Here is a 15557-nt window from a genome sequence, read left to right on the forward strand (position 1 = left end):
TAGGTAACCCCAGAAACACGCCCCCTCCCCACTCCCAACCTTGGTCAAGCGGGGCAGCAGCTGAGAAACATAGCCAGAACAACCCCAAGGGACAGGACAGTGATCGCAGGAATGACACTTGCCTCTATTTGTCCCAGAGTTCCAAGTTCCATATCCTACAAAAAGTAAAAGGGCAGTTACATCTATACTTGCGTACAATACAAGGCCGTAATTCAGGTGCAAAGACAATTATTCCCAGGACCTGACTGGTCAGAGCAGGCTGCACCTCCTCTAACCGAGACGCCTTGAGCTTGCGAGCACTGTGCAAATGATCCAGGCCACTTGCTGCTCTGGTGCCTGGCTGCCTGTGGCTCTGAGCATCTGTTATTTAAGGATCCTCCTGTTCCCAATACTCTCAACTAAGGAACTTGGCTCCTACACTCCTTCCCTTAAGAGCCAGAATTAGAAGGTGACCTCCACACCCCAGGCTAAACGCTAATCAGTTTATAGCAGAAAACCCAACCCCAGTCTCCCAAGAGACTGCCTTAAAAGGGAGGGCCAACAAGCCCTTGAATTGTTGACTGTGCTGTGCTGGAACACATCAGTGAGAGAAGCCCAAGAAGCAACCCCTTACTTGAGAAAAGCTGTGGAGAGAACCATCTGGATTATCAACTTAATATGCTCTGGATTCAATCACAATACATGATAAAACCTCATTCCTTCAGGAACATAAAGCCACTGAGAAGTGACAAAGTGTAAAGTCCCCTGGGAACTCAAACACACAGTTCCTCCCCAAAGGAGGGCACAGAGCAGGTGACCCCTTTCCCTTGGTCTCTGGTGAGACCCAACAGTTGTTTCCCATTCCATGTCATCTCTGCCCCACAGACAGAGGACACGCTCAATCCAGGGCAGGGGACCGAAGCTCAGTGAGACAGATAGCAGGGCAGTTAAGTGGCAGAAGCCAGACCACAGCAGGAAGAGTATAAGTCAACTGAAAAGATGAGCCAGACAGAATAGGCAGGCTGTTGTCCTGCACTCGGGTTCCTCCACAACCTGGTGCACAAAAAGAATAGGAGAAATCAGAGAGAAGCTGAGGAACTGCTGATGACCACTATGTTTAACAAGAGAGCTCACAAAACACAAACTCTTGGGCTGGAGAAACCAAAACAGAGGCTTCTCATCCATTTGTTTATGCACACCCTGAGCACAGGGAACAGATGCTTGCAGTCCCAGGCACCGCTCAGGTATGGAGATCTGCTTATCGGTAAGGGAGACGCTAACAGCCAGAGCGCAGCAAGGGTAAGTCAGGAGTGGTGGCTGAGGAAATAGTGGCTAAGGAGCCATTCTAACAGGCAAGAGAGGCTGGCGGAGCCACATAAAGAACAATGCACATGGCTGGGTGTGGTGGCTCATGCCTGTAATCCCAGCACTTTGGGAGGTCGAGGTGGGCGGATCACCTGAGGTCAGGAGTTTGAAACCAGACTGACCAACATGGTGAAACCCTGACTCTACCAAAAATACAAAAATTAGCCAGGTGAGGTGGCACACACCTTTAGTCCCAGCTACTCAGGAGGCTGAGGCATACGAATTGCTTGAACCCAGGCAGCAGAGATTGCAGTGAGGTGAGATCGCACCACTGCACTCCAGCCTGGGTAACACAGTGAAACTCCATTTAAAAAAAAAATAGAACAACACACAGGTAGCCCAGGCAGCTACTGTATACCTGGCCAAGTGACTGTTTGTCTGTTTGTACCAGGGACAGTGGGCATTAGCTATTCTAAAGAAAATAGGAGTTGGGCGTGGTGGCTCACACCTGTAATCCCAGCACTTTGGGAGGCCAAGGCGGGTGGATCACGAGGTCAGGAGTTCGAGACCAGCCTGGCCAAAATGGTGACACCCCATCTCTACTAAAAATACAAAAATTAGCCAGGTATGGTGGTGTGCGCCTATGGTCTCAGCTGCTTGGGAGGCTGAGGCAGGAGAATCACTTGAACCTGGGAGGTGGAGGTTGCAGTGAGCCGAGATCACACCATTGCACTCCAGGCTGGGCGACTGACTGAGCAAGACTCTCTCTCAAAAAAAAAAAAAAAAAAAAGAAAAAAGAAAAAGGAAAAGAAAAAGAAAATAGGATACGGAGGCAAAAGCAGATCCATCAGGGCTCTGCTTGTAAGGCTACAATGTGGTCACTGCAAGCTTCACCTGCTGAGGATCTGCCAGAACAGAGTGAGGAGGCACAAGGAAAGGAAGCAGGCATCAACTCCGTGAACACCACTTTACGTTTTAAGGACAGGCAGGGCCTCCCACGATGGGCAACTCTCAGGAGTCCCTCCAGGTAAACACTCACTATATGCCACTTGCTATGCCTGGAGCAACCCAGACTCCTTAATGGACATCCCAGCTGGGTGCCTTCAGGAGGAAGCCTTCATCTAGACTGGCGTTTAGGGACTCCCCAAGACCTGCCCTTTCTGAAAGAATACCCCAACTCATTTCCATCCCCAGAAGGAATGAGATCATGGTTGACAAAGGAAATGTTAAAGGTATAAATATATATATATATCTATATCTTTAAAGATATATATATTATATATATATATAAATATAAAATATATGTACATATATTTTTGAGACACAGTCTTGCTCTGTCCCCTAGGCTGAAGTGTAATGGTGTGATCACAGCTTACTGCAGCCTCGACTTCCCGGGTTCAAGTGACCCTTCTGCCTCAGCCTCCGGAGTGGCTGGGACTACAGGCATGTGCCACCATGCCTGGCTAATTTCTTATATATTTTGTAGAGATAGGGTTGTACTATGTTGCCCAGGCTGGTCTCAAACTCCTGGGGGCTCAAGCGATCCTCCCATCTCAGCCTCTCAGAGTGCTGGGATTATAGGCACGAGCCACTGCACCTGGCCAAGAACACAATTTTTAAAAGAAAAAAGGACATGGTCACAGTATGTAATATTTATGGACCAAAAATAGAAAACAATTTAACACTCAACTTAAAGGTAATAGTTAATCAGATTATAGACTACCTACTCAGTGACATTATCATGTAAGCATAAAAAAAGAATTTACTGTGCCTTATGTGGCACAAGGAAATGCTTCCAACATAAAATAAAGCAGGACCAGTCAGGTGCAGTGGCTCACACCTGTAATCCTACCATTTTGGGAAGTGGGGCAGACAGATCGCTTGAGCCCAGGAGTTTGAGACCAGCCTGGGCAACACAGCAAAACACTATCTCTACAAAAAATACCAAAATTAGCTGGGCGTGGTAGGGCATGCCTGTAGTCCCAATTATGCGGGAGGCTGAGGTGGGAGGGCCACCTGTATCCAGGAGGTGGAAGTTGCAGTGAGCTGAAATTGTTCCACTGCACTCCAGCCTAGGTGACAGAGTGAGACCATATCTTAAAAAAATAAAATAAAATAAAGCAGGATCCACAATTCTATCCACATATAAAGTATTAAACTACATAAAATTAGTAAGCTGACAAAAATTAAATATTAATATGGTAGGATCTTGGCTGTTTTTCAAAATGTTATTTAAATGTTATATTGTTCTTGCAATTCAAGCCAGAAGGAAAAATAAATCCATCTCTATTCTTTCACAATTTCGTATGTAAAAAAAATCTCAAAAAGATCTACAAAAGAGCTACTAGAATAAGTGAGCTTAGCAAGGTTTATTACAAGGTCAATCTATAAGTCAAATTTCAAATATTACAAGGTAAACCTACAAATCAAATAGCAATCAAATTTCTACATATCAGCAATGAATTGAAAGTTTTTAAAAGTATCATTCACTATAGTACTAAAAACATGAAAAACTTAAGTGTAAATCTAACAAAATATGTGTAGGATCTGTGTTGAAAACTACAAAACACTAATAAATCAAAGACCTACATCAGTGAAGTGACATACTGCGTTCATGAATCAGAAGACTTGATATTGTTAAGATGTCAATTTTCTCAAACTAATCTCAAACTAACCTATAGATTCTACAGATTTGATAGATCTATAGACCCAAGGCTCTCTCGCTCAAAATCTCAGCACGAATTTTTTAAAAACTTGATAGACTGATTCTAAAATTTATATGCAAAAGCAAAGAAACTAACAATTCTGGAAAAAAGAACAAACCTGGAGGACTAATATTTCAAGATTGCTACTATCCAGTAATCAAGACTGCATTGCTGGGCCAGGCGCGGTGGCTAAGGCCTGTAATTCCAACACTTTGAGAGGCCGAGGCAGGTGGATCACATGAGGTCAGGAGTTTGAGACCAGCCTAGCCAACATGGTGAAACCAGTCTCTACTAAAAATACAAAAAGACTGTGCTGCTGAATGAAGTTTAGATGTATAGACCAATGGAACAGAATGAGAGTCCAAGAGTCCAGAAATAGAGCCACAGTAGATGGCCAACTGATTTTCAGTAAAGGTACAAAGGCATTTCAATAGAGAAAAAATAGTCCTGGCGCGGTGGCTCACACCTGTAATCCTAGCACTTTGGGAGGCTGAGGCAGGCGGATCACCTGAGATCGGGAGTTCAAGACCAGCCTGGTCAACATGGTGAAATCCTGTCTCTACTAATAATACAAAAATTAGCCGGGCACAGTGGTACATGCCTGTAATTCCAGCTATTTGGGAGGCCAAGGCACGAGAATCGCTTGAATCTGGGAGGTGGGGGTTGTGGTGAGCCGAGATCGCGCCATTGCACTCCAGCCTGGGCAACAAGAGCGAAACTCTGTCTTAAAAAAGAAAGAAAGAAAGAAAGAGGGCGGGAGCAGTGGCTCACGCCTGTAATCCCAGCACTTTGGGAGGCCAAGGTGGGCAGATCACGAGGTCAGGAGATTGAGACTATCCTGGCTAACACGGTGAAACCCCGTCTCTACTAAAAATACAAAAAAATTAGCCTGGCGTGGTGACGGGCGCCTGTAGTCCCAGCTGCTCAGGAGGCTGAGGAGGGAGAATGGTGTGAACTCGGGAGGTGGAGCTTGCAGTGAGCTGAGATCGCGCCACTGCACTCCAGCCTGGGGGACAGAGTGAGAAAAAAAAAAAAAAGAAAGAAAGAAAAAATAGCTTTTTTTTTTTTCTTTTTAAACAAATGGTGCTGGAACAATTGTATATCTACATGCAATACAAGAAGAAACCTTAGCCGATACTGCACACCTTGTGGAAAAATTAACTCAATATGGATCACAGACTAAATGTAAAACCTTAAACTAAAACACCTAAAAGAAAATTCAAAAGAAAAATCTTATAGATTTATTAGATAAAAAAGCAAAATCATCATCTATTAAAGAAAAGATTGAATTCGGCTTCAAAATTAACAACTTGTATTCTTTCAAAGATACCGACAAGAGAATAGACAAGCCACAGTCTGGGAGAAAACATTTGTAAACGGCACATCCGAGAAATGGCTTGTACTCAGAATACGTAACCCAGAGGGAAAAGAATTCAAAAGGATGTGCAATTAGGGACTATATTTGATGAAAGGAAGAGGCAGGGAGGGCAGGACAGGGAAGCCAAGCAAACCAAGTTTCTCCTCATTTATGAAACACCCGATACCTTCTCACCCAATTTCAAAATATTTTAAGTCTTCCCTTTTTCTGGGACTAGCTGCTGCTACTTGGGAAGCTTACTTAAGTCCCTTTATGCAGTGATCCCTGAGGGCATGTTAGCTGTGTAGGATCAGTCTTTCCCCAGATCTTGGTAGTAAAAGAAATTACCCATCTCAGTAACTAAGACATTATCCTTGTTAATTCCAAAGAGGGCTCCTTCTCAACAGACACCCCTAGAGTCACAGACAACCAAAGACCAGCTTTATCAGCAGTTCCGGGCTGCCACAGCACACAGACAAAACAGACAAAACAGCATCTGTGAATCCTACTGGTGGCTACTTCTGAATTAGCTAATTAAGTGTTTCTGTCCACACTGGAAAACTCAATCAGAGATCTTCACTCAACTCCGTGTGTGTGGAGCCCGCTGGCTTGAGGTGGCCTGGCTGAGTCTCCGAAAGCTGCTAGATTCACATACTCAGCCTCTCTCCCACAGCAAGGACACGCACTACGCTGGGACTAAGTTAACAGCTTGCTCTCTCCTGGACCAATCCTTTGAACTTTTTTTTTTTTTTTTTTTTTGATATGGAGTCTTGCTCTGTTGCCAGGCTGGAGTGCAATGGCGTGATCTCGGCTCACTGTAACCTCTGCCTCCAGGGTTCAAGCGATTCCCCTGCCTCAGCCTCCTGAGTAGCTGGGACTATAGGTGGGTGCCACCATGACCAGCTAATGTTTTGTATTTAGAAGAGATGGCGTTTCACCATGTTGGCCAGGATGGTCTCTATCTCCTGACGTCAGGTGATCCACCCGCCTCGGCCTCCCAAAGTGCTGGGATTACAGGCGTGAGCCACTGTGCCCTCCTTTGGACTTTAATTGGTCACTCTGAGTCCCAGTCCCTCTCTCATGGGGATTTGAAGCCAGGCCTTTTATCAAAGAGCCTAACTTGCTCAGGAACACAGCTACTTTTCCCATAACTGTCTGAAAGGGAAGCACTAGCTATTCAAATGGCCACACCATTTCACACAAGTTTAGGTTTAAAAAAGCATGACAGGATGACAGCAAAGCCAAAGGCAACTAAGAAGACAAGGAACTGCTCTGCAAAACACTTTGGTTCCCACCAGAGGCCCACACTTACCATAATCACAGGTGGGCTGAGCACTGGTATCCGAGTATGTCGACTGCAAAGTGGTTTCAGATCCCTGGACAAAGCCTAAACATAAAGACAGTGCGGTTAATTTCCCCAAGCAAGTCACAGGGAAATGACCTGAGACTACCTAACCTTTGGTATGGGATTGCCAGCAGGCCCTTCTCTCAATGAAAAGCCATCAAAACCTCTAGATTCCACAGTTTAATTAGACTGTCAGAAAATATTAACCAATGGAAAGGCAGGTTACGTTTAACTTGCTATACCAGGAGGACTAGATTAAAAAATTAAAAAATTATTTATTTACTTTTTAAAAACAGGGTCTCACTCTGTCTGGGCTGGAATGCAGTGGCATGATCACGGCTCAGTGCAACCTCGCCTTCCAGGCTCAAACGATCCTCCTGCCTCAGCCTCCCAAGTAGCTGAGACTATAGGTTCATGCCATCATGTCCAGCTAATTTTTATATTTTTTGTAGAGATGGGGTTTCATCATGTTGCCCAGGCTGGTCTTTAATTCCTAGACTCAAGCAATCCACCCTCCCGAACCTCCCAAAGTGTTGGGATTACAGGCATGAGCCACAGAGCCTGGCCCCAAATAAAAATTTTTAAACATTTAGGTCAGTAGCCTATTCTGATAAATGAACACCCAAGTTATCATTCTGTTAAATGAGGAAACTATTCAAATTCCTGAAAAGTGAGCCACTTGGAATTCAAATAAGGATGGAGGTTAGCTTCCAAACCATGTTAAAGCAAAGAATACCCCCTCTCCCCGTCCTAAATCTGAAACACAAACTGCTTTATATTTTGGTTTTCCATTAAAAAGCGTGTATAACAATTATTTCTGGGCCGGGTGGCTATTTGTAATTTTCAGGTCATGAGTTGGCTCTGATGGGAAAGGCAAATATTGCCTCTTTTGGGCAGTACTTTGGGAGGCCAACGCGGGCAGATCACGAGGTCAGGAGATCGAGACCATCCTGGCTAACATGGTGAAACCCCATCAGGTGAATCCCCACCAGGTTGGGATTACAGGCAAATATGCTTGTCATCCCAACACTTTGGGAGGCCAAGGTGACTAGCCTGGGCAACAGGGCGAAACCTTGTCTCTACAAAAAAAAAAAAAAAAAAAAAAAAAAAGTTGGCTGTGGCAGCATATGCTTGTAGTCCTAGCTACTTGGGAGGCTGAGGTGGGAGTGTCACTTGAGCCCACAAGATCAAGGCTGCAGTGAGCTATGATTGCGCCACTGCATTCCAGCCTGGGTGACAGAGCAAGACCCTGTCTCAACAAAAAACAAAAAACAATTATTTCTTTTTTCTTTTTTTTGAGACGGAGTCTTGCTCTGTCGTCCAGACTGGAGTGCAGCGGCCGGATCTCAGCTCACTGCAAGCTCCGCCTTCCGGGTTTACGCCATTCTCCTGCCTCAGCCTCCCGAGTAGCTGGGACTACAGGTGCCCGCCACCTCGCCCGGCTAGTTTTTTGTATTTTTTAGTAGAGACGGGGTTTCACTGTGTTAGCCAAGATGGTCTCGATCTCCTGACCTCGTGATCCGCCCGTCGCGGCCTCCCAAAGTGCTGGGATTACAGGCTTGAGCCACCGCGCCCGGCCAAAACAATTATTTCTTAAAAGTAATTATTTGGGGTTGGCATGTTCATATGGAAATAAGTATTATTATGTACACCTAAAATTTCCTATCTTCTCAACTCTCAAACTGTTTCTCAACATAAAATGAATTAGGGCTGAGTACTGGCTCATGCCTGTACTCAGTACTTTGGGAGGCCAACGGGGGTCGATTGGTTGAGGCCAGGAGTTCAAGACCAGCCTGGCCAACATGGTGAAACCCCATCTCTACCAAAAATACAAAAATTAGGCTGGGTACGGTGGCTCATAATCCCAGCACTGTAATTTCAGCACTGAGTGGCTGAGGCGGGTGGATCATGAGGTCAGGAGTTCTGGCCAATATGGTGAAGCCCTATTTTCTCTACTAAAAATATAAAAATTAGCTGGGTGTGGTGGTGTGTGCCTGTAGTCCCAGCTGCACAGGAGGCTGAGGCAGAAGAATCGCTTGAACCCAAGAGGTAGAGGTTGCAGTGAGCCAAGATCATGCCACTGCATTCCAGCCTGGGCAACAGAGCAAGACTCTGTCTCAAAACAAACAAACAAACAAACAAAATCCCAAAATTAGTTGGGCCCGGTGGCGCCTGCCTGTAATTCCAGGTTCTTGGGAGGGTGAGGGAGAAGAACTGCTTAAACCCAGGAGGCGGAGGTTGCAGTGAGTGGAGATCGTGCCACTGCACTCAAGCCTGGGTAACAGATCAAGACTCCATCTCAAAATAAATAAATAAATGAAATAAAATAAAATGAGTTAGTGTCAAATAAAGAAAACTTCTACCTCTATCAGCAACCACTGCTCCTACAGACTATTATTAATCCTAATCCTGCCACTTGCTTTAAAACTACATTAAAAAAAAAAACCTCTGCAGTTAGAAATACATATATATATATTTATTTTGAGACGGAGTCTCGCACTAGGCTGGAGTGCAGTGGCACAATCTCGGCTCATTGCAACCTCCGCCTCCCGTATTCAAGCGATTCTCCTGCCTCCGCCTTCTGAGTAGCTGGGACTACAGGCGCGTGCCACCGTGTCCGGCTACTTTTTTTTGTATTTTTCGTAGAGATGGGGTTTCACCATGTTAGCCAGGACGGTCTCAATCTCCTAAATTTGTGATCCACCCACCTCGGCCTCCCACAGTGCTGGGATTACAGGCGTGAGCCACCGCGCCCAGCCAGAAATACATATTTTTGAATAATTTTCTCTCAGCACTGAAATTTTGACAGATACCATAAGAGGCAGGATTTGCCTTTCCCATCAGAGCCAACTCATGACCTGAAAATTAAAGCCTTTGCCTCTAACAGCTTGTTTATATAAAAAACCTACAGAAATGCCTTCTCTTCTGTGGGTAGGCGTTCTCTTATTCGTTGACAGTCTATTTTATCTCTTAAGACCACAGCAGCAGCAGCCAACACTGAACAAGGGCTTTCCCTGCAGGATGCCAAGAACATTTATCTGCAATGATCTCATTTCATCCTCACCACAGATAAGAAGGACAGGTGGGCAAGATCCCTTACTCTGCAATTCCCCCAGGTATAAAACAGTCTGAAGACCAAGTGTTTTCTACCAGTGTGGTGCCAAAACTCATGTTGCAGCTGTTTTCACCTGTGAGAACATTTATAATCTTTCTTTGTCCTACTTAGTGCAGAATTAATGTATTTAAATACAGGGTGCTTCCCCAGACCCCACATGACTTCTCTTAAGCTAGAATTCCAAAATACATCTAGCTCCAAGGGTTCCAAAGAAGGAGCTGTGAACCCAGCTTCATCTTCACTTTCCAGAGTAGGGACTGGGCCCTGAGGAAGGATAAAACCCGAGGACACACAGATCCAGTCTTCTACCTTCCCTAAGTAAAGAGGGTAGGAATCCATTGAAATGGATTCCTTCCAGGGATCTGGACCTTCCTGAGATGCCTAAAATCCAGGCATTGTTGGTTAATAGCTATCTATAAGAAATACTGACAGCAGCTTCGAAGAGTTCACCCAGGGGAAAGCCTTATAATGTAAGAAGGACCCAGCCCCTGTGGTCTCCACTGTTTGCTCGACTAGCTTCTGGAAACTTGTTCTTTCAGCAATTGGGCCAGCAGTAAGATGGCCTCAGATTTCAGGTAATGTGGTCTGTGAGTACTGCAACGGCAAATGACAGCCTACCACACCCTCACAAGAACACAGTCAGCAAGCTGCTGAGCAAAACATCTGTGTCTGCTCAGGGGAGAGGGGCCCTGGTTCTTCCCTAGGAAAGAAAGACGATCCATCAAACCCTCCAAATCAACGGCAATCTCTGCTCTAACTCTGTCCCCTGCACCACATGGACATTCTGCTCCACAATACTGTCTGCAAAGATCGCAGGGCAGGCCCTTCTAGAGCCAGTTTTGGCTCCTATTATGAATAAATTCTTTTTTTTTTTTTTTGAGACGGAGTCTCCCTCTGTCTCCCAGGCTGGAGTGCAGTGGCGCGATCTCGGCTCACTGCAAGCTCCGCCTCCCGGGTTCAAGCGATTCTCCTGCCTCAGCCTCCCGAGTAGCTGGGACTACAGGCGCCCTTGCCCGGCTAGTTTTTCGTATTTTTTTAGTAGAGACGGGGTTTCACTGTGTTCACCAGGATGGTCTCGATCTCCTGACCTCGTGATCCACCCGTCTCGGCCTCCCAAAGTGCTGGGATTACAGGCGTGAGCCACCGCGCCCGGACTTTTTTTTTTTTTTTTTTGAGATGGAGTTTGGCTCTTATCGCCCAGGCTGGAGTGCAGTGGTGCGATCTCAGCGCACCGCAACCTCCGCCTCCTGGGTTCAAGCGATTCTCCTGCCTCAGCCTCCCGAGTAGTGGGGACTACAGGCATGCGCCACCACGTCCAGCTAATTTTGTATTTTAGTAGAGATAGGGTTTCTCCATGTTGGTCAGGCTGGTCTCAAACTCCCAACCTCAGGGGATCCGCCCGCCTAGGTCTCCCAAAGTGCTGGGATTACAGGCGTAAGCCACTGTGCCCAACCTAAATTCTTAGCTGGTTTATAAAGTGTTCTCTTGGTACAATTTACCAGCCTGATTAGCTCTGGATGAAAAAATAAAATATGCCCTATATGGCCCTATAAAGCTAAGTGTCAGATCATGGATTTCTTTCTATTTTCATTAGAGACAGGAGGTCTCACTGTCATCCAGGCTGGAGTGCAGTGGCACAATCACTGCTCACTATGTCCTCAGACTCTGGGGCTCAAGCGATCCTCCTACTTCAGTCTCTTGTGTAGGTGGGACTATAGTCACACACCACCAGGCCCAGCTAATTTTTGTTTTCTTTTTTCTTTTCTTTTTTTTTTTGAGAGACAGGGTCTCACTATGTTACCCATGCTGATCTTGAATTCCTGGGCTTAAGCAATCCTCTCACTCTGAGACCATGGATTTCTAGTTCTGCAGCAACACTCCTTGCTTTTAACCAATCTCTCTTGTCAACTTTTTTTGCTCAAAAATACAAAAGCAGGCCAAATACTGGGGCTCATGTCTGTAACACCAGTACTCTGGGAGGCTGAGTTGGGAGGATCGCTTGAGCCCAGGAGTTCAAGACCTGCCTGGCAACATAGTGAGACCTCATCTCAGAAATAAAAAATTAGCCGGGCATGGTGGCATGCACATGCAGTCACAGCTACTTGGGAGGCTGAGGTGAGGTGGGAGGATCACCTGAGCACAGGAGGGCAAGGCTGCAGTGAGCTATGATGGCACCACTGCATTTCAGCCTGGGCAACATAGTGAGACCCTGTCTCAACAAAACAAAACAAAAGTTTCTCAGTGTTATACTTTTCCTTCTTTTTCCTTTTTAAAAAAGAGTATATATTTTCTTGAGACAGGATATTGCTCTGTTGCCCAGGCTGGAGTGCAGTGGCATGGTCATAGCTCAGCAATGTTGAACTCCCGGGCTCCAGCAAACCTCCCAGAGTCTCGCTGTCATCCAGGCTGGAGCGCAGTGGCGCAATCATGGCTCACTGCAGCCTCGATCTCGCATAGTTAACTTTTTATTTTTAATTTTTATAGAGAAAGGGTCTTGCTGTGTTGCCCAGGCTCTTCTCAAACTCCCGGCCTCAAGCAATCTTCCTGCCTTGGCCTCCCAAAGTGTTGAGATTACAGGTGTGAGCCACCATGCCTGATCTAAAAAAAAGAGTCTTATTTGAAGGAGTAACAGAGAGTGCCAAAAATTAAAGGATAACTGGAATTAGGTTAGGTTGCCTCCAACCTTTATTATCTGAGCCAAGAGTAGGGTGACAACCATCCTCCAAGATAGTCTCCAATCATTCTTGCCTCTTAATGTTATGTAGATCCCTCCCAACTAATAGAGGTAGCCGGTGCAACCAATAAGATCTATGAAAATGACTGAGTGTGACTTCTGGGATTTCTGCCTTGCTCTTTCTGGGATCATTCAGTCTGGGGAAAACCAGCCACCATGTTGTGAGGACTCTCTAGCAGCCAGCCATAGGGAGAGATCCATGGGGCCAAGAATTAACGGCCAGCATCAGCCCACCAGGCATGGGAGTTTAAGTCACCTTGGAGGTGGGACCTCCAGCCTCAGTCAGGCTTTCAGATGACTCTAGTCCAGATAGAGATCCTAAATGTAACCTCATGATATTCCAAGCTAGAACCACCCAGCGAAATCACCTGTCCATTCCAAACATAAGGAAACTGTGTGAGACAATAAATGTTTCTGTGATAAGTGCGGTAGCATGTCAGACCTTTGTTTGAGGGCCTGATTCTGGATATTTCTGTCCTGTTTTCCACTGCTCTCCTCTTCCCCTCTCAGTGCTAGAGATGCGGCTTCCTTTCCCACGTATAAATAAAGTAACTGGGTTCAAAAGCAGGGCGAGTTAATAAAAAGATTTACTAGTCACCTTTTATGTTTAATAATGGTTAACATTTGCTTCGAGGCCTCTAGGACTTACTCTTAAAGCTAGTAGTTGTCTGAAATGTGACTTAAAATGCCTTTGACTTTAGTGCCCTACTTCTTAAAAGGGGAAGACTCACATTATAAATTACTGTGGTTTTCAGTTTATCAAGATAAAGGAAAAACAAATCATTACTTTATTAGCTTGGCTATCTCAGTGCCCACCCAAACCCAGAACTACAGCCTACAAGATCTACAGCTGGAATTCAGGTTGGGTCATTAGTGACCTTGTAACTCAGTTTCCTCATCTATTAAAGAAAAAGAGCTCCATTACTCAGCTACCCCACAGCACCCAACCATTCATCTTCTGGTTTCTTCAGCAGTCCTGTTTTTAAAAACCATGAAACTGTCTTCCAGTTCTTGGTAAGACTTGGTGAGAATTATATTCCAATCCCAGAGAGGTGAGTAACAACCCTATAGTCTGTCCTCCTGAACTAGGAAAGTTACAGAAAGGCTCTGGCAGAGCTGCCCAACCTGGACACTACTGATGTTTGAGGCCAGATACTTCTTTGCAGTAGGTGTCATTGTGTATACCGTAGCAGGGCAGCATCCCAAGCCTCCATCCACTAGATACCAGAAGCACTCCCTCTCCCATATGTGACAACCAAAAATGTCTCCAGACATTGCCAGATGTCCTCTGGGGGCAGAATCACCCTTGGCTGAGAAGCCATTGGGCTGGGGGATGGTTGCTAGAAAAAACTGGGGTTCTTGGAAAGCTCCTGACCTGGGAGCCAGGGTAGAGGGGACTGGCACTACCTTCTTGCCTATGCAAACATAAAGTGGTCTACAAAGGAGCTCCAGAGATTCATGTTCCATTCTCAGTTCTCAACATTCCAAGTAGAATGCAGGTTACCTGGCAACCACACACGCTCAAGCCTGTAATACCCTCACCAAATGGGGAGGCCTAGTCTAAGTCTCCTGGCTGAGAATCCTCATCAGTCACTGCCAAGGGAAACCCAGGAGGCCTTGGCAATTCACCCAGTGATGATTTACAGTCGCCCAAGCATATTGCGGGGGGCGGAGAGGGGCTCTCGGATCTTATCACCCACTCTCCCTTTCAAATCTCATTGGCCTCCCACTGGCCTCTTTGGCTGATCTTCTAACAAGCCAGGCAGTTCCTGCCCGTAAGCCTTTTACAGCAAAAGCTCCCTGGGCCAGATATCTTTATTCTCTCACTCCATTTAGGTCTCTGCTCAAATGCCACCACTTTACAGAGGGCTCCAACCACTCCATGTAGTGGAGCGACCCCCGCACGGTACTGACCACCCTAAAATATATCCTACACTCGCTTATTTGCCTATTAAGATCAGTCCTCGCCTCTAAGCTGCTTGATGAAGTCTTGTCTGTATTCCCGGTGCCCAATCTGCACCAGACACGGTTCATTTGACAGACGTAGAGAGAATTAACGTGGAACCTTGTCATTCCTTGCAGTTCAGCCCCCTAGGGGCCCAAGACTCCCCGCTCAGCCCAAACCTTTCCAATATTTACTTATCCCCCTAGGGCCTGGCGCCTCTCCCAGTTCTGAAATAGACAAAAGGGGGTGGTGGGTGGGATCGGGATGGAGGTGTAGACCTGCGGCGTTTTTGCAGAGAAACTGCGCGGGGGAGGACGCGACAATGGCGACGGCAGCCGAGCCTGCTGACTGCTCGTAAGGACCAAGGCCTGAGAAAGGGAAACCTAAGGCGTTGAGGTCCACGAGCGCAGGCCAGGGACTGAGGTGGTGGGGGCGGAGACCTCGCGCGCTGAGGCCCGGGCCCACGGACACAGGCGACAGAAGCCAAGACCTCAGGCGGCTGGGAGCCGGGACGCCGGCTGCAGGCACAGAGAGCTGAGGCAACGAGGCGTGAGAGAAGCGACCCTGAGGCGACGGGCCAGCGGCGCCATTTTGTGACCGCAGGGAGGGCAGTGAACGGGCCCCAGAGGAGGTGCGGGCAAGCCTGGTGCGGCATCCGCACCTCCCTGTCCCATCCCCCACGCAGAGCCCGACCCCACCCTGCCAGGCCCACCTGTGTAGCTCATGATGGCGGGTAACACAACATCCGAGAACGCCGGCGGCTGCTGCTCTGCACATCCGACGCTGCAATAGCGGCTGCTAACCACAGGGTCTCCTCGACACACACCCGAGCCCCGCCTCCCGACCGCATTGGCCCATACCGGCCTTGGCTTCACGCCTATTGGATGATACCGCTGTCTATCTCTATGCCTCCTCCTATCAGTGGCTGGAAGCGGCTGGCAATCTCGTGAGAGCCCCGCCTTGTCCCCGCCTTCTGTTAGTCTAAGGCCTCAGTGATTGGCCTAGAGAAGCCGGCAGAGAGGCGGAGTCCTATAGCATTCGAGGGGGCGGAGCTGTGCACTACGGAAAGGCC

At 46.9% G+C, this 15557-nt stretch overlaps 1 protein-coding gene across 14 annotated transcripts in view; it reads right to left on the bottom strand.

Annotated features, from left to right (window-relative positions):
• AKAP8L (A-kinase anchoring protein 8 like) overlaps positions 1–15309 on the bottom strand; it is a 34864-nt gene extending 19555 nt beyond the window's left edge. For all 14 annotated transcript variants that reach the window (XR_012428493.1, XR_012428492.1, XR_012428498.1 and 11 more), the window contains exons 1-3: positions 15198–15309; positions 6659–6733; positions 123–155 (exon numbers count right to left, since the gene is read on the bottom strand). Coding sequence is in view for 3 of the 14 variants with exons in the window: in XM_005588278.4 (XP_005588335.1) it covers positions 123–155; positions 6659–6733; positions 15198–15210 (121 nt within the window). In the remaining 11 variants the exon portion in view is untranslated. The remainder of the gene's footprint in view (positions 1–122; positions 156–6658; positions 6734–15197) is intronic.
• Positions 15310–15557: the final 248 nt, after the last annotated feature.

The sequence above is a fragment of the Macaca fascicularis genome, chromosome 19 (genome assembly GCF_037993035.2).
Source record: "Macaca fascicularis isolate 582-1 chromosome 19, T2T-MFA8v1.1".
Taxonomy (NCBI): domain Eukaryota; kingdom Metazoa; phylum Chordata; class Mammalia; order Primates; family Cercopithecidae; genus Macaca; species Macaca fascicularis.